The 18,588-nt window shown below is 46.6% G+C and overlaps 1 protein-coding gene across 1 annotated transcript in view; it reads right to left on the bottom strand.

Annotated features, from left to right (window-relative positions):
- LOC144175350 (uncharacterized) overlaps window positions 1–18,588 on the bottom strand; it is a 199,533-nt gene that overhangs the window by 172,677 nt on the left and 8,268 nt on the right. The window contains exon 2 of the mRNA XM_077704431.1: window positions 5,783–6,012. Within this exon, the coding sequence (XP_077560557.1) occupies window positions 5,783–6,012 (230 nt within the window). The remainder of the gene's footprint in view (window positions 1–5,782; window positions 6,013–18,588) is intronic.

Raw genomic sequence — 18,588 nt, 5'->3', positions numbered from 1 at the left:
CAGAAAGTTAAATGGACAGATGAGATCAAGAAGTTTGCGGGGATAAATTGGCCGCAGTTAGCACAGGACCGGGATAATTGGAGATGCATGGGAGGGGCCTTTGCCCTTCAGTGGTCGTAAATAGGCTGATGATGAACAATGGGACCCCCTCCCCCCATGTGTTCAGGTAAAGATTAGGTTTGCAGCTGCTTTCTAAAGGGGGGGAGGGGGGGCTGACGTCATTTGAGGGCTAGGGTATGCGTCAGGCTAGGCAGTACGCAGCAGTTCTCGCTCAAGACGTCGAGCGCATGCCTAAGGACACACCATTTGCCGCCAGAGAAGCCGAGTGCAAGCGAAAAGCCCGCCCAGACAACGAGGGCCATTTCACATTCTTCCCCATCAGCATGTGTAGTAGTTTACAACAGCTTTGCTGGACATCCTCTTTTGCAGGGTGGGATGGCGTCCATTCTATTCTCATTTCATGTTCTCCCTCTCCCTTTTCCTGGGTTGGAGAGTCCCCCCTCCCCCCGCCAATGAGATCCTGCGTGCGTCACCGGGCTTGTCTCTCTCCAAATTTCTCCTGAGATCTCCACCTTCCTTGAGAAAGGTCGATCGCTGACGACGCGGGAGTCATTACTTTCTATGACATGTATGCGACTCTTGGTAACACGCTTTCCTGAACGCAACAGCGTAGGGAGGAAACCTTTAAAAATTGAAGTGCCACAATTTCGCCTTCTAAATGGCTGTCGGGGTGACAACAATGTGGAATATTTTAGCGTTCATTTAACCAAAGGAACTGTATTTATACGAGAAACCACTTACTGCATTTCATGAGCTTTAGATTGTTTTAGTCATATACCAGTCGTTGTATAGATTGCCAGCGGAGCATGAGAGAATTTGCGAGCCCAAGCCTGGTTGCCACGTGCGCGCACAACTTTTCACTATGCCTTGCATTACTTCTCAGTATTCTTTCCAAAAAGTGCTTTCCAAAAAAGGGCTCGTATAGCAGACAGGCACGCCGCAGCGCGTAGCGCCTGTCGCTTGACAACTTTTTACTGCGAATCAGTATACCTCTGCCAGACAAGGAAATTTTCGCGTCCGCGTTAGCAGAAAACCCCACGAAAATGAAAGAAATTTCTGGAACCGCCAGGAATCGAACCTAGACCAGAATAGAGAAACGGAGTGACAGCCCGTCACCCTACCGACTAAACTGCGTCTGCACGGGAGGCAAGGAGACAGACAATGTACTCAACGAGCACAGCGGCTGGTCTACCACCTGCGCTCAGTCAAAGCCCTCCTGTGAAGCGCAAACCGCATAATGTATGATAATGGCGTTCACGCGGTTTTCATTAGCAGCGATCGGAACAGCGTCTGGGGAGAGCGAGGAGGGCGCTCCTTGGCGGCGACGCATGAAACAAGAATGAGGGTGAGGCAGTGAGAGAGCCATAGTCGCGCGTGCCGCCCTCCTCCTCGGTATTCGCCAGACGCTCCTCTACGTTTTCTTTCTGCCGCCGCTGCTGCGTTCGGTCACTCGGTTAAGCGGACGCCGCCCCCGCGAAACTCAGGTGACGGCTGTGAGAGTCTCTGGTTTCGCTCTTTGTAGAGACACGTGTGTATATTCCACTGACGTCGCTTGGGTACTCGTTGTAGGTGTCGTTTACGGGTTCGCAGTACAACCACTTTCACAGCGTGGAATGATTGGGGCTAAATTTTGAAGGTCATTTCCAGCAGTGCAATATGTGTCCTCCGATGAATAAATCGAACCGTTGTGCCCTTCGCTGATGGGCTATCGGTACTTTTGGCATACGTGGATACCGTAAAAGAAAAGCGAAAAAACTTTCTTCGTCAATCCCCCGCGATTTTCACAGATTGTTTTCTTGACAAGAAAAAAGGGCTGCATGTTAGAATTCATATCCTAGGCTCTTCTTCTATGGGGCTGAAAGGGACCCTGCAGCGCTCTCAATAAGCGCTTCCATTCCATGCTTCGTACTGGAGGCACTGCGAAAGCCATAGTTATCGGCAGCGCAGAGCGGCACTAGGCAATTTGCTCGTTGCAAGCAAAAATGTCTTCCAGTTTGTGCTTTTCTTTTGTTGCGGTTTTATTAAAAGTGGCGAAAGAATGCGTTTATTGCTGTAACTGAAAGGAAGCGGGCCAGTAGCTGTGATATCGCTCGAGTGACGTCATATTCTAGCGCGCGAACAACGCCAAGACCAGGAAAGAGAAAAATCTTCGAGGAAGTTTTGTAGTGATCGGATTGGCGTAGAGGAGTAATATTGGGCTGAGGTAACTTGTGACTGCTATTTTAAGTACTGGATGCGCTTGATGACTGCGTCCCTAAAGCAATTTATATTTAAAAAAAAGTTAAAAAACGTGTTGCAGGGTTCCTTGAAAGTGTTAGGTGGAGCGATGACAGCCGGTTTCGTCGCCTCTTGACATGCGACAGTAGGGTTTGAGGCAGCGTATAGAATATATAGAGGAAGGCGAGGCATCATCGGGTGCGAGGAGAAAGCTAAGTAGGAACAATTGAGACTTTTGGAAGCAATGCCAGTTCAATTTGATTGATGGGGTAGCCCTACATTACAAGTGCGTACAGCTTACTGCGGGGGGGGGGGGGGGGTGCCCTGTTTGCTGTGCAATTTGGAGAAAATAAGTCACGGGAACAAGTTTCCTTTATCTGGTAGGAGGTACAAGCCCGGCACTTTCTGTACGCTTGTAACACTTCCTCGGTTCTTTTGAGCAACTGCTAAAGGAACCCCTGTGTTCGGTCTCAGTAGCCTAGAGGTGAATCCCGGGTTTTGGCGCGAAAAGCCAGAATACGAACCGAAGCACTGGTAAATGTCTCGACGAACACCCGTGGTTTTTAACAGCGGAGCTGTTCTTGGTCGAGGCTTTCATGGCACGAAATGTGTTAACGCGGTCGCAGCGATGTCGAGAGGGCATAGCTTAGCGAGGAGGCGAGCAAGCGCCAAGCATAGATGCAGGAAGTGAAAAGGATGCTTGAACTAGACGATTATATAGGCAAAGCTTCTCTAAACTACTCAATCTGGTGACCCTGTTTATACTTGGCAACACTGGTGAGCAAAAACGATAAGCATATTTGAGACAAGACATCAACAGACAAGTTATTAAACAAAAATACATGGCTGCGGGATTTCGCGATAACAAATAAAAAGACACAAGCTAAAAAACAAAAATTTCTCGCAGCGCCCCCTCGTCACACTGTTTCAAGTTCAAAAGTAACAAAAGGTTCCAGTAGATGGCGCGAGCAATGGAACACGGCGCAAACGGGAATCGGTCGTCTGGCTTTGAGAAGCTCTATACGAAGCTTGTCCTTGCGATTAGGGAACGACAGGCCGCTTTGGTGTTACGTCAGCGTTCACGACGTTAAGTCAGTCAAGCTGGGCTAATTTTATACTGTGAAGTGTTCTGTTAGCTCAATTCTATGCCTCCTTTTCGCAAATAAAGGAGGTTCGATATCTGTTAGATAGGGTTTTGGTGCAGTGTGTGGCAGGAAAACATGTTCAATTTTCTCCTGCGTCTCATCGGAAGTGCGGGGCATGGTCTGATCGATGTCGGAACGCAATATCGCTTCACTGGATGTGTGTCTTCTGCCTTTCGACACTGCCGGTGCCTGAACCCCCCGCCAGAAGGTATCTACAAGGGTTCGCGGGTGAGGCGCCTGTTTTATCCGGTTCTTTCTGTGTTGTGTTGCGCAACCGAGACTTCACGTTCTGCGAGTGAAGTTGGGTTGATATCCACGTAAGTGGTCGGTGGCTTGGGCTGCACTTAGATTGTGGTCGAGGGTGTCGATTGCGTCAAGAAGACGCTCGGGGGCACGTCTGCGCGCGATAGGACAACATGACTGCAAAAAGAATAAAAATCGTTTCGTAGCGGCTCCGTGTCGTGTAAACATCGTCACAAGGTCGAGGATGCAGTCTATAAGTACGACCGGCGCGCCCCTTTATCACACTTCGATACTTTTATCGCTCGGATTTTTGAAAATTGACGAAATTCGGCCAGGCGCCTCGCCGTTGTTTTTGAAGCTCTGATCTGTATGACGGGCAGCAAAAAAACACGAAGACGTATTTCAATCGAGTCCCTTTAAACTGCTATATTTCTTGCGAAAAACAGCTTGAACGTTACAAGAGAACCCTCAAATGATTGTCACAATGAGCCAAATGTAGAGATTCTCTCAATCACTGTATTTCCATATGTTGTATAATCTCCTGTCTCTCCTTTTCGTCGCCTCTCAGCACCCCACCGTCATTGTTATTATTATTATCATCATCATCTAACAAATCTGTGGTACGGCTAATCATCATTGTTCAGAAAAAGTTTATCATTTCGTCCTCTTCGTCTTCTTGACTGCGTCCTCATTTACATTATCAACTGCTCATAGAAATTTCTATTGCGGGTCAGTGCTTATGCCGTATTAATGCTAAATTTTCAATATAAGTGTTACACTCTTTAGGTTTTACAAAAGCGTCTGAGTGTCGTGTTATATTTATACATTATAATAACCACCTGTTATTATTATAATAGCCTCTCTTCCTTGCTTCTGAGTGATACGATCGGCTTAGAAACGTTTTTAAGAAGGAAATATTTGCAAACCAGAAATGGGCGTTCATGTTTCCTTCAGTCAAGCCCCACGATGTCTCGCGGAACCATGGACGGAAAATTTAAAAGACAGAACAATGTTTTATATGTTTTCTTGTGGGGCAACCTTTATCGCTTATTCGGCTGGGCGCGTTATAAAAACTGTATAGAGAGCGTAGAGCTGAGTGTTTCATTGACTACTGAAAGGGATCAAAATGGTTATAAAACTGATATATTTACCACGTCCCTGCTAAGTCTTTTCGATTAAAATACAGTACTCTAATACAGTCATGCACTACTCGACTGAACTTTGTTCGCCACTGTTTTTCTCTGTGCGATAGAACTGTGGAATACGTGTGGGCGTGACTGCCGCATTTTTAATGCTTTCTTGAACTTTCTTACTGCGGATATGTGTTCCAGGAAAAGTTTCGTACGTTTGTATCTGTTCAAACACGGAATTTGCTCAGATATACGAAAATTCATCACAGTGAGTCGTAAACATCCACATATGCTCCATGAATGCCGAAAATGCCAAGAGCTTCCCTCGCCAAATACCTTTCGGCATAAGTAAGTTACACACCCGCCCGGACCCACGATACACTGACATGGCTTGACACGTCAATCGCCCAGCCTATGCCCTCGCAGTGACCACTCTTTAAGACGGTACCCTTGCATTTGCTACTTTCCCTACATCAAGTCACACGGTTTCAGAAAAAACGCATTGCCCTTGCACCAACCACCACGGAAGAATGCCTCACCGTTATAACCAACTCCCAATCAGCCTGCCGCCGATACTTCACTGGCCCAAAATCCAGGTTTGCCCTCTCCATTCTCCCATCCGAAAGTCATCCCAGAAGTCACCATAATACGGACTCCCGGTCAGGAAATGCTAGAGGTGAACGAAGCTGCCGACGCCGGAACTTCCGCGGGTTGATTGACCGGATTCCCCCCATTCGGATGTACCTACTGACCCCCTACCTACCCGTATCCACATCCTAGAACACCGCAAACTCTCAAGAAACCGCCATTCACACCTCTCCGACATCCCTCCCAGAAGAAAGAAGACGCCTCCCGATTGATACTTTTCCACATGAACGAATTTGCATAAGATGACCCCTGCACTTTTTCCACCACTATGACTATCCCGCGCAGCCGGTGCAACAATGATGCATATCATCTCTACCTGCATCCACAACCCATACTTACCTCATCTCCCCAATCTCTCCCACGAGCAGTGGCCAGCTAGGAACTTGGAGACCTGCAAACGTTGGTGCAACGGTACACAAGGGCTGCCTAGGACGAGGAGGAAAATCCTCCTTCCCTCTTCCTGAAATAAAATTTGTTACTCCTTCCCCGCAGTACTTGCGATATATCTGGGAATTGGTTCCCATAAGTTCCGTCGCACCAGCGGCCAGGTTGTCAGCTTTCAATGCAACCTGCGAACACAGACAAAGCGGATGGAGCGAATAGATCAACAAAAGTTCGCTATTATCGAAACAGCGGTTGGAAGGCGGAGTAGCCGCCAACACCAGAAATGGTAGCACGAAGAACTACTCTGCGAGTTGTAATCAGACCGCGATTGACGCATGATTATCTGCTGTATGGAGAACATGCACTGACATCTGACACTTATGGTGAACGCATCTGAATGCTGCATATTCTTACTGCCCCCCCCCCCCTTAAGATTATGAACGCCTCAGAAGAAGACACTTCAATTTATTTCATAAATTTTAAAAATATCGTTCCGAACAGCACTACTGCTTGACGATCGGCTATTGTTGAAGATACATATTTCTTCACATTTATGGAAGACGCTGGAGGGCTGCAACAACTGTAAACACCCAAACAGTACGCGACGCTCGAAACAAGAGCGAGGGCACCCCAAAAACTAGGATGTCATTAGCCACCACTTTTGAAGCAATGCTGAAATAATGAATGTGGAGAACGTATAACGGAAACATGTAACCATGAAACAAAAAGAGATATATAAGAGTGATGGAAAGCCACACAGTCAAAGTACTTTTTTTGTCGCACCAGGTGCTTTGGCCGCATTAGACAAATTGGTTAACAACCAGGACACAGATTTCCGCAGTTTGGACCCAGCCACACCTACAAGAAATGAAGACTTTTAAATCAGAATCGGAAAAAGTAATTAACAAATACCAACGCTGTATTAAATAGCATCCATGCAATTGCATACATGGCAGCAGTGGCGTAGCCAGAAATATATTTCGGGGGGTGTTATATGCCACAGGGGCTCATATAAAAAAAGATACTGTGCCGGACGTTCAAACAATATATGTCATTCTTCTGCATACACAATTTTTTTTTTTTTTGGGGGGGGGGGGGTGTTCTGACACCGAAATGCATCCCCCCTTCCCTTGGCTACGCATGACCGAAGTATGACAGCACGGGAGCTATAAAAATAATAAACAGCGCAAGAACAACGAAACAGAAAAAGGAGAGTACGATCAGACACAGCGTCGTGTATGTTCATACTATTTCTACTGTTTCATTGTTTTGCGCTGTTTATTTTTTAATATCCAAATCAACCAGCACTTCATTTTACAAAACTATATATCCTAGAATTGCACACACACTGTTCGTAAATGGCACAATAGATTGATTCCATTGATTCGATTTAACGCACCGATGCAACGCAGGCGATGAGGTGCGCCGTAGTGGAGGGCTCCGGATTAATTTTGACCACCGCGGAATCATTAATCTGCGCCGTAATCTCGTACACACGAGCGTTTTTGCTTTTCGCCTTCATCACAAAAGCGGCCGCCGCGGCCGGGGACTCGCACAATATACTAGTTACTTGTGGCTACTGACCCCAAATTCAAAACAATAAAAAATGATATAACTGGCTTCAGTAGCTTGTGAAGATATCTTCCAGCAATTGTTGTAGCTAACTTCGTCAGGAAACACACGGAAAATCAATTTTAAACACGAGCTACCTCAGATTGCCAGCGCAAGCAAAATCGCGATCAGTGTGACGAAAGACCTTCTGCGCGCTGAGAACAGGTCTGTTTTGGGTGACGTCGGGCAACCCTTTCCTTACGCGGAAACACTTTCCTGCGCTGCTGAACATTGATGGTGGTCTCGTTGCGCAAGGCCGGGTCTCAACGGCATCGTCACCTTTGTCAAAGTGGCACAAAGTTAACGCTGTATCTTCAAAACCCAATGGAAGGCCAACATCATGAACAGAAATGAAGTCAAATATGTCTCAATGAAACATTAAACCCAGTTAATAACGTTTAATTACACCAAGTTTCAAATAATTTTCACATTTCCCGCATCCCGACTGTCGCCGCAAGATTGGGCGGGCCAATATAGACACCTTGAGACCACCGCAGACGATGCCGAAAACACGTGTGACGGCACGGGTTTTCCATTGACGTCCCAACTTGCAGCTTTGCGACCCACATAGTGTGACGTAATAATGTGCACAATGGCCCAGAACTACCATCTGTGCTGCCGGTAACCGAAACCGAAACTGGTTGAAAGAAATGCATTGTAACTATTCCTATGCCGACTGCTGATAGGTTTTTGTTCGATTTTTATTATTAGGGGTGAAGAGGTATTGTTTACATCATAAAAACTACGAAGCTAAAATTTGATGTAAGTACTCCGTTAAACCCCAGTTGATTACACTCAATTTCATCTTCAAGTATTTTATGCACCAATGTCTCTGCGTAATGACCCTGTGGCGATGGTTACCACATTTACCATATATATATATATATATATATATATATATATATATATATATATATATATATATATATATATATATATATATATATATATATATATATATACTGCACGGGGAGAAGGGGACCTTCTTTTCAACCCCCGGGGCGTGACTCGAGCGTCTACAGCCTGTCATGAAAAGAGCCTAACCACACCCCTATGCCTCCTTTGGCGTTGTAGACTGCTGCCCTATCTTTCTGTATTTCCTCAACGAGCCCCTCATTTCCTTACTATATTATTCTGCAAAAGCCTAGCGAGGGTCTCGGTTCTGGCAGCCTTGATGCCTAGGTAGCATAAGAGGGCTTCCCGCCAGTTACCCGCTCATGACAGGCTGTAGACGCTCGAGTCACGCCCCGGGGGTTGAAAAGAAGGTCCCCTTCTCCCCGTGCAGTCAGAGTGGCGCTGGCTACCACCCTCAAGCGTCAGATACACTTCTAGTAAATATAAATAGCCTAGAAAGTGAAGGAGAACACGGTCGCCCAGATAGCCGAATTGGTAAGGCATTCGACATGTAATCGAAAGGCGTGGGTTCGGTCCCCACTCTGGGCGCGTGTTTTTCTTTCTTTCTTTCTTTCTTCTGTATATTAAAAAAAAATGTTTACTTCATTAATCGTAGTGAAAAAGAAAAGAGCCTAACCACACCCCTATGCCTCCTTTGGCGTTGTAGACTGCTGCCCTATCTTTCTGTATTTCCTCAACGAGCCCCTCATTTCCTTACTATATTATTCTGCAAAAGCCTAGCGAGGGTCTCGGTTCTGGCAGCCTTGATGCCTAGGTAGCATAAGAGGGCTTCCCGCCAGTTACCCGCTCATGACAGGCTGTAGACGCTCGAGTCACGCCCCGGGGGTTGAAAAGAAGGTCCCCTTCTCCCCGTGCAGTCAGAGTGGCGCTGGCTACCACCTTCAAGCGTCAGATACACTTCTAGTAAATATAAATAGCCTAGAAAGTGAAGGAGAACACAGTCGCCCAGATAGCCGAATTGGTAAGGCATTCGACATGTAATCGAAAGGCGTGGGTTCGGTCCCCACTCTGGGCGCGTTTTTCTTTCTTTCTTTCTTCTGTATATTAAAAAAAATGTTTACTTCATTAATCGTAGTGAAAAAGAAAAGAGCCTATCCACACCCCTATGCCTCCTTTGGCGTTGTAGACTGCTGCCCTATCTTTCTGTATTTCCTCAACGAGCCCCTCATTTCCTTACTATATATATATATATATATAAATATATATATAGCAGAACAGAAATATACAGGACGAGGGGCTCGGTAAGGACACATATCAAGGTTGCAGTCGTCATTGCTATTCGGCTGTTTCCGAAATATTTAATTGTGCCGAATGACTTGTGTTTGTCATGTTTCTTTGATACAGTGATAAATAAGCGAAAATATAAGTCGAGAAAAAATCCGCCGTTTTTTCCCTGAGCGGGAGTCGAAACTACATCTCCGCATAACGTGTGCGGTGCACTGACTAATTATGCTATCCCGCAGCGGCTTCTCTCTCGACTTTACAGCGGGGGTTTATATTTACAAGTGCTCTGAGGACGGTCAACTAGCGCGCCCCTCGACCACCGCGGGAGACGTAGAACGTCTTTTTTCCCAGCGGCCGCCACGTAACACGTGGTCGGAGGTCGGGGTTAGCAATTGGCATATCCGAACTGCTGGAGCCAGAGCCCTCGTAATGCATGTAGCAGAACAGAAAGATGCAGGACTCGGGACTCGGTAAGGACACATATCCTTACCGAGTCCCTCGTCCCGTATCTTTTTTTTTTTTTTTTGTGGGTGTGTGAGTGTGTGTTAACGCTTGCACTAGGAGTGCGTAATTAACTCTGGTCTCCCCCACCCTTTTCTCCCAACAAGTGAATTTCCAGGTAAGAAACGAGCAGGAAACGAGCCCCTCCTTAGTCCCTCACTTTCTTGCTTTCCCGTGGTGACTTCAGTGTCATGCAACGCCTTCCTCTTATCCTATAGCCTCGCCTGCCTTGATTACGCCCACCCTTTCCCCTCTGTTCCCCGGCACCACTCCAACGCTTCCTCCTCCCGCCCCCCTTGCGTTCTGGGGCTTCGCATACTTCTGTGTCGCGTAGAGCCTACGTTTTGGGTCATTCCATGCCAAACGTCCAAACCGTAAAATCGACCATCACGGATTTGCTCAGTAAAAATTGTGGGTCATCCTCGCATGAACCACAATGCTTTCTGAAAGTGTTTTTGTCCAAACAAATTTTGTTCTTTTTCTCTAGCGGCCTTTTTACCTCCAGGGTTTAAAGCAAACTTACGTCTGTGAAAAAATTCATGAAAAAGTAACTTCTCTTACAATGGCCACCATTTTTTGTGAACGTCTTGTTGAGACCCTGGGATGCTCTATGCCGCATTTTAAAAATATTTTTCCTTTTCTTTGCTGTGATTACGCCATTCAGAAAATACACAATGTCGAGCATTTTCAAACGTTTTTAGCGAATACGAGTACATTCTCTCAGCCAATGAAGCATGTGTACCTGTATCTCAGCCTTGTGGAAAATTGATAAAAACTTTATTTACACTGAAAAAAGGTGAATTCTGCGAGAAAACGTTTGTCAAACTTGGAAAAATCTCGTTTCTGGCCCATATTCACCTTGAAATTGCGCATTGTTGTGCTCGTAGTAAAAATATCAAATACAAGCCATTCACTAGCACAAATGATCGCAGTTTATTTCAGAAAGTTTAATCAGAACAGTTTTGATTTTAGCGGAGAAAACAATTTTTCAATTTGTACAGCGACACTACTTCACCCCGTTGTTCCACTGAGCGTCTTCTCTGCACGGCATGCACCTGCCTGCATGAAAAAGGCGCGAGCCAGTGGGTTTTCGCTACAATAATACCTTTCGCCGCAATGGTATTCGTAGCGTCAGTACAGGAAAAAGGAATATTTCGCTGTGTTATTGGGAAAACTACAACGGGGAGCTAACGGTGGTGCGCCCATTCCATGACTACGGGAAACTCAACTAATGGCTGGACATGGAGTGAATAAAGAAGCACGGTATGTTATACGTGGTATCTTTTAAGTATGCCAAAAATTACGAAATAAACAGCGGCGAAGTCATCTAGTTAAACGGATTTATTTGTATGCCTTAGTGGGAATTCCATACCCCGATGCTTTAAATGCACATCTGATGTCCAGTCGTTGAGTTTCCCATACTCATGGAATGGGCGCACCACCGCTAGCTCCACGTTGTACTTTTCCCACTAACACGCGAAATATTCCTTTTTCCTCTACTGACGCTACGAATACCATTGCGACGAAAGGTATTATTGTAGCGAAAACCCACTGGCTCGCGCCTTTTTCATGCAGGCAGGTGCATGCCGTGCAGAGAAGACGCTCTGCGGAACAACGGGGTGAAGTAGTGTCGCTGTACAAATTGAAAAATTGTTTTCTCCGCTAAAATCAAAACTGTTCTGATTAAACTTTCTGAAATAAACTGTGATCATTTGTGCTAGTGAATGGCTTGTATTTGATATTTTTACTACGAGCACAACAATGCGCAATTTCAAGGTGAATATGGGCCAGAAACGAGATTTTTCCAAGTTTGACAAACGTTTTCTCGCAGAATTCACCTTTTTTCAGTGTAAATAAAGTTTTTACCAATTTGCCACAATGCTGAGATACAGGTACAAATGCTTCATTGGCTGAGAGAATGTGCTCGTATTTGCTAAAAATGTTTGAAAATGCTCGACATTGTGTATTTTCTGAATGCCGTAATCACAGCAAAAAAAGGAAAAATATTTTAAAAATGCGGCATAGAGCAGCCCAGGGTATCAACAATACGTTTACAAAAAATGGTGGCCATTGTAAGAGAAGTTACTTTTTTATGAATTTTTTCACAGACGTAAGTTTGCTTTAAACCCTGGAGGTAAAAGGGCCGCTAGAAAAAGAACAAAATTTTTTTGGACAAAAACACTTTCAGGGAGCATTGTGGTCCATGCGAGGATGATCCACAATTTTTACTGAGCAAATCCGTGATGGTCGATTTTACGGCTGGGACGTTTGGCATGGAATGACCCTTTTGCTTGATACATCTTCTTGCCCCGCCCAGAACTGAAATGTATTTAAACCCAACTGATCTGCACTATTTGTGCAGATCAGTTGGGTTTAAAGAAAAAAAGAAAGTATATATATATATATATATATATATATATAGGAAATGAGGGGCTCGTTGAAAATAACACAGAAATAAGGGTTGGCAGTCGAGAAAACCTCGGAAAGCAAAGGGGAGGATGTGGTAGATCATTGAAACAGATTAAGAATTTGGAAAGAAAGAAAGAAAGTGAAGAAAAAATGCCCGCCAGGTGGGATTTTTTCTTCACTTTCTTTCTTTCTTTCCAAATTCTTAATCTGTTTCAATGATCTACCACATCCTCCCCTTTGCTTTCCGAGGTTTTCTCGACTGCCAACCCTTATATATATATATATATATATAATATTGAGAGGGCCTGAAGAGACAGGTGCAGGAGGACGTTTATTGGGAAGCGTTGCAACCGCCGCGGACTCGGAACTAGCCTCCGATGACGATGATCTTCGCAAGAGGAGGGTTGGTAGGATGGTGATGAGAATGATTATGAAACAAAGAAGATGAAGCACAGGATCCTCCCCTTTGCTTTCCGAGATTTTATTGACTGCCAACCCTTATTTCTGTATATTGTGAGCATGTTCTGAGCATCGCGTCGTATTTACAGTGACCGGCTCGTATATTGTGGGTACAATCCTGGGCTTCATCTGTGCTAGATATATATATATATATATATATATATATATATATATATATATATATATATATATATATATATATATATATATATATATATATATATATATATATGTGTGTGTGTGTGTGTGTGTGTGTGTGTGTGTGTGTCTAGCGAATCAGAATAGGAAATGAGGGGCTCGTTGAAAATAACACAGAAATAAGAGTTGGCAGTCAAGAAAACCTCGGAAAGCAAAGGGGAGGATGTGGTAGGTCATTGAAATACATAAAGAATTTGGAAAGAAAGAAAGTGGAGAAAAAATGCCCGCCAGGTGGGACCCGAACCCACGACCTCCAGAATACCGGTCTGGTGCGATAACCACTACGCTACCGGCGGGACGATTTTCCCCTCCACTTTCTGGGGTATTTAAGTTTAGGTATTTTTGTTTCCTGTGCTTGGGGGTAGTAGCCAGCGCCACTCGGACTACTCGGGGTGAAGGGGACCTTCTTTTTAACCCCGGGGCGTGACTCGAGTGTCTACGATATGTCGAGAGTGGTCGACCAGCGTTGAACCCTCTTAATCTTCCTATGGCACCAAGACTTCCAGAACAGAGGCCCTCGCTATGCATGTAGCGAATCAGAATAGGAAATGAGGGGCTCGTTGAAAATAACACAGAAATAAGAGTTGGCAGTCAAGAAAACCTCGGAAAGCAAAGGGGAGGATGTGGTAGGTCATTGAAACAGATAAAGAATTTGGAAAGAAAGAAAGAAAGTAAAGAAAAAATGCCCACCAGGTGGGATCCGAACCCACGACCACGATATATATATATATATATATATATATATATATATATATATATATATATATATATATATATATATATATATATAAATATATATTTATATATCGTGAAAATTATTTGTTTCTTTTCTTTAAGATTCCACATGCAGGTTACACCATCGGACTTGATATTTGTGCACTAAAGTTTAAATGCAAAAGCATAGTTTTCCCCTCATAATGTAATTTGTTCAGGAAAACGTCACCCATGGCTGTAAGCAACGTAAGAAAAACCAGGGACGTTTAAAGGTTCTTCAGATAAACATATGTGAAAGGAGGGACGTCACTACCTTGTCCAAGTGCTAGACCTAGAAAATCAAGCCTTGACATAGTACAATGATGTTGCACTTATACAGAAATATCAGCCAGTTAACTGCCATTATTGCGACCTAAAGAGCTTAATCGTTGCCGCCGTCGGCAAGCGCTTATCTACAAGTGGTTTCGATATCCACCTGCCGATCCAAGTCATATCGACCGCTCGTGATTATTTCCTACGCTCTTCCTATGCACGTGGGTTTCCAAAGGTCAATGTCACGCAGTTCGCGAGTAACTCGCCGTAAGCACGTGTGATTGAAGACGGTCTTCGGTCCTCTCGAACTCGGGATGCTGACTCAACAATTGTACGCATTTATACAACAATAGTATGAAATAACGCCATTTGTTCGAGCAGTTCAAGTAGTTTGTTGAAGCAGCCCTATCCAGACCGCAGAAAAATGTTTTAGCGCCTGAGTGCCGAGTGGCTACTGGAGAGACACGCGCCCTTCCAGATCTTCGAAGTAAAGAGAAATGCGTGTTCCAGTTCGCTTACTTTCCGCGATGCCTCAATGGCCAAGGCGTTGCGCTGCTGAGCACGAGGTGGCGGGTTCGATTCCCGGCCGCGGCGGCCGCTTTTCTGATGGTGGCGAAAAGCAAAAACGCCCGTGTGTTCCAGATTTCGGCGCACGTAAAAGATCCCCAGGTGGTCAAAATTAATCCGCAGCCCGCCACTAGGGCGCGCCTCATCGCGTGCGTTGCGTCGGCGCATTAAACCGTGCAATCAATCAATCAATCAATCAATCAATCAATCAATCAATCAATCAATCAATCAATCCAGTTCGCTTGTCGCCAGTCGCGTGGTTCGCGCATGGAAAAATTCTGTTAAACCTATGTTGCAGCAGCACGGTCTACGTGCTCGGTGGTGGGACGGAACCACATCAGGCTCACATGCTGGTGAAACAGATTAGAATCCCAGCGATTGCTGTTCTTCGTGTTGCTTTACTTCACAAGCTTGTTTTTTATCAAGAATTTACTTCACATATATGTACGATTCTCTCGTTTTATACTTGGAATGGGTCTGCGCCATCAAGACCTTTCAGTTGCAGTGGTGTTTAAATTCGCTAAGTGCTCCCAGTGTTCTCTGCTTTTCGAACAGCCCACTTCGCTGTTAATGTCGTCGAAAGACGGTTGTCTTCCTCGGCAGCGTAACTGTTTCTCTTCTGTCACCAGCATAGGTCGGCAAAACTGAAAGAACTCACTCAAACTCAATCACGATTTTTTTCATTCACGCTGTACTCAATCAAACTCAGACTCAAAAAGCTGGTCTGTTCACAAAATCACTCGTACTCACTCATCAAATACTCATTTGTAATCATACTCACTTGTACTCAAACTCATTTGTCCTCACGAGTATTCGTACTCAATCTGTACTCATGAGTACTTACCCAGTACTCATGAGTACTCAATCTGTACTCATGAGTACTACTCATTCTGCAATCATGAGTACTACTCATTCTGCAATCATGAGTACTACTCATTCTGCAATCACGAGTACTAATTCTGCAATCATGAGTACTACTCATTATGCACTCATAGTACTCAATCTGTACTCATGAGTACTTAATTTGTATTACTCACGAATAATCAACTTATCTGCACTGTTAGCTAGGTCGTATATCGAATGAAAGACTAAATAGAAAAAAATAAAATGTTTAATTGATTAGAAAAACACAGGATCGGGCTCAGGGGAGCTCGGGGCTTGTCGGTGCGGCCGTGGCCGTAAACTGCTGTTTTCTGCGTGTCTTCGGGTGGCAGCTTTTGTCGCCCGTTTTCGTTTCCAGGCGCGCTGATACTCTCCTAATCGTGCTCCAAATCAGAATTGTGCCTTCCCCCAGGCACAATGAAGCGTTTCTGTAGATTAACGTCCGTTCGTATCGAGATCACTGTCCGCTTATTCACAGATGCTCGATGCTGGCGTTTGTTTTTTGTTGTTCCGGATACTAGAAACTTCATTAGGAGGGTGTTCGTCTCATTGAGCTTCGGTGAATTTCAAATCTGCTTTCTTTTATTGTGTGTGTGCCATGGGATTCACTTCGTCAAACCTGAACTTGACAGTGTTTACGGCGTTGCGTTAGTCGCGCCGCTTCCGTCGGCGATTGTGTTCGTGTAACTCGTCGCGTGCTTGATGCATGTGGGGGCGTAGACGTCCGGTGGCGAGCTGCGCTGTGTAGGGATGGCATAGTTCGGCGTGTTGAGGACGTTGCTTGAATTGACGTGTGCGTTGCGTATGATGCGGGAGTTAGTGTGCGGTAGCGTGGCGTTTTCGTAGGGTGGCATGGCTGATCGGTCAAAGTCATTGCGGCTCCGTGCTCGCAGTTGCCGTGGTTGTTTCGGAAGTGAAACCATTGTGGTGGGGAAGCGGGGGTAGTTCGTGCCGTCCGTTCGGGCCCACATTCCTTGGCGTCGCAAGCGTGACTTCATTGTTAGGGCATTCGATGCCTTCGTCTGGATCGGGTTCATTCGTTGTCGTTTTTGTTGTGTCCGTGTCGTCGCTCAAGCCCTCGTCTTTTGCCCGTTGTTTCGAGAATGCTATAATCGCTATCTCTCCCATACAAGCAGGCTTCGTTCGTCCCGAGTCCGCTTGCTCGCGGTTGCGTCCTCTTGTACGAAATAGTGTTTATCGTGTGAGTCTCGGTCGGAGCGCGGATGCCGGGGATCTTGTTCGTTCTGGCTCGGACATGCCGCATGCGCTGGCCGTGTCGTTGCTCGTCGACGGACCTACCTGCACGAGTGTGATGTCGTTCGTCCGCTGGACTCGGGCTCAAGCAGCGGGTGTCGGAGAGCTCGTACGTTCCGGTAGGGTTGAACCGCGTGCGCTGGGTCTTTTGTTGCTTGTGGCCACGTGATTTCTCAGGTTGTAACATTCGCTGGCCAAGTCGGGATAGCAGCAGCGCGAGCGGAGGATGTCGCGAATAGCAGTTTCTTCTGTGTGTGCTGGCTTGGTGGCGTTCCATGCGCTGTGCATTTCGTTCGCCGTGGTCAGCTCGACTGGTTCAAGTTGGATGTCGTTCGTCACCTCTGGTGCGTTTCGTGCGCTGTGCGCCTCGTTTTATCTAGGACACTCCCCTATAATTGGTGTGCGGTCGTTCGGCACGTATGGTGCATTTCGGGCGCCGTGCGTCTTGCTCGCTTGTCGGGGCCATATCTAAAAATCCGGATGCGATGTCGTTGGTTGCGTGGACCGGCGCCGGTACAGCACGAAAGAGGAACGGGCGAAAGAGGAACGGACGACACTGCAATACCTCGCGCTACGCAGCGCGAAGTTGCAAGTTTCACGGCGCAACCGCCACAAGTACTCCCTCCCTGATGTGTTTACCTCTTGGCTAAGGCTTGCGTGTTCGCCGATCCACACGGCGGACCAAAACGATTATTTGGACCGCGGTCCGCGCATCCCGTGATAAGACGTCACCAGTTCGCGCGCCGCCGTTGGACCGCGCAGGACCGCGGCCTTCGCGGTCCAAATATTCGCCGAGGCTTTTCGGCCCGCAGTCTCGACGGCGGACCACGACATCATAACAGCGGCCGCGTCGCGTGGGCGGAGCCGCATCCAGTTGCGCCAATAGAGAATAGCGCGGGCAGCGCGGCTGTTTCGAAGCGCTCGAAGGAGCCTGTCAATCACCCGCGGTTGGATAAGCGACGGGCAAGGCTTACAATCGCGACGCATACTTCATTCGCGCTTTTTCTTGAGTCCTTACTCTTACTAGTGCGATGTTAGCTATGATTATGCATTTGTTTCACGCATGTGGACCTCAATTTAGGGAAGAGTTCGGTTCCAGCGAGCGGTGACGAGCCGTATGCAGCCCGGATCGCCCCGCCGTCGTCGCTCGTCATGTCGCCTTCATGCGAACGACGGCGGCGGCTGCGTGAGCACGCCCGCCCGGCTTGCATGCGGGTGGCCGTTATTGTGGGGATGAAAGGTTTCGTGCAGGCTCGTGCTTTACAACATGTTGTCGCGGCCAAACGGCTCCTGTGTTCACCCTTCTGGCTTGTGAGTTCAGACGGTCGGCCATTCGCAGTCCGCTCAGCCGGCCCGCCGTGTGGATGCGCTCTGCTTTGGATCGGACCGCGGCGGACCGTGACGTCTCATCACGTGACCGATTGGACGGCGGACTCGGTCCGTCGTGTGTTCGGGACGCAAGGAAAGGCGTCAGGGTGGCGCGTCGCTTCTTTCTTTCTCTCCAGGGATGCTATCACGGTGCCAGGAAAGGAGCTGAGGGCAACAGGCAATGGGATGCCTCTCATTGGTCGATGGCGTGGGTTAACCGAGGTCAGCAAAACAAACAAACAAAAAAGCGGCTTTTTCGCCGCCTTGTGCCACCGGTTGCACTCTTTCTTTGTACTTTCACGCTCGCGCTCCCGGTGCCGGCGCGCCAACGAGGTGGCTCAGCGAAG

The sequence above is a fragment of the Haemaphysalis longicornis genome, unplaced genomic scaffold (genome assembly GCF_048455015.1).
Source record: "Haemaphysalis longicornis isolate Haplotype H1 unplaced genomic scaffold, Haemaphysalis longicornis Haplotype H1 scaffold_3, whole genome shotgun sequence".
In the NCBI taxonomy this organism is placed as follows: Eukaryota; Metazoa; Arthropoda; class Arachnida; order Ixodida; family Ixodidae; genus Haemaphysalis; species Haemaphysalis longicornis.
The sequence above is the reverse complement of the archived record's forward strand: the minus strand, read 5'-3'. Positions and strand labels throughout refer to the sequence as shown.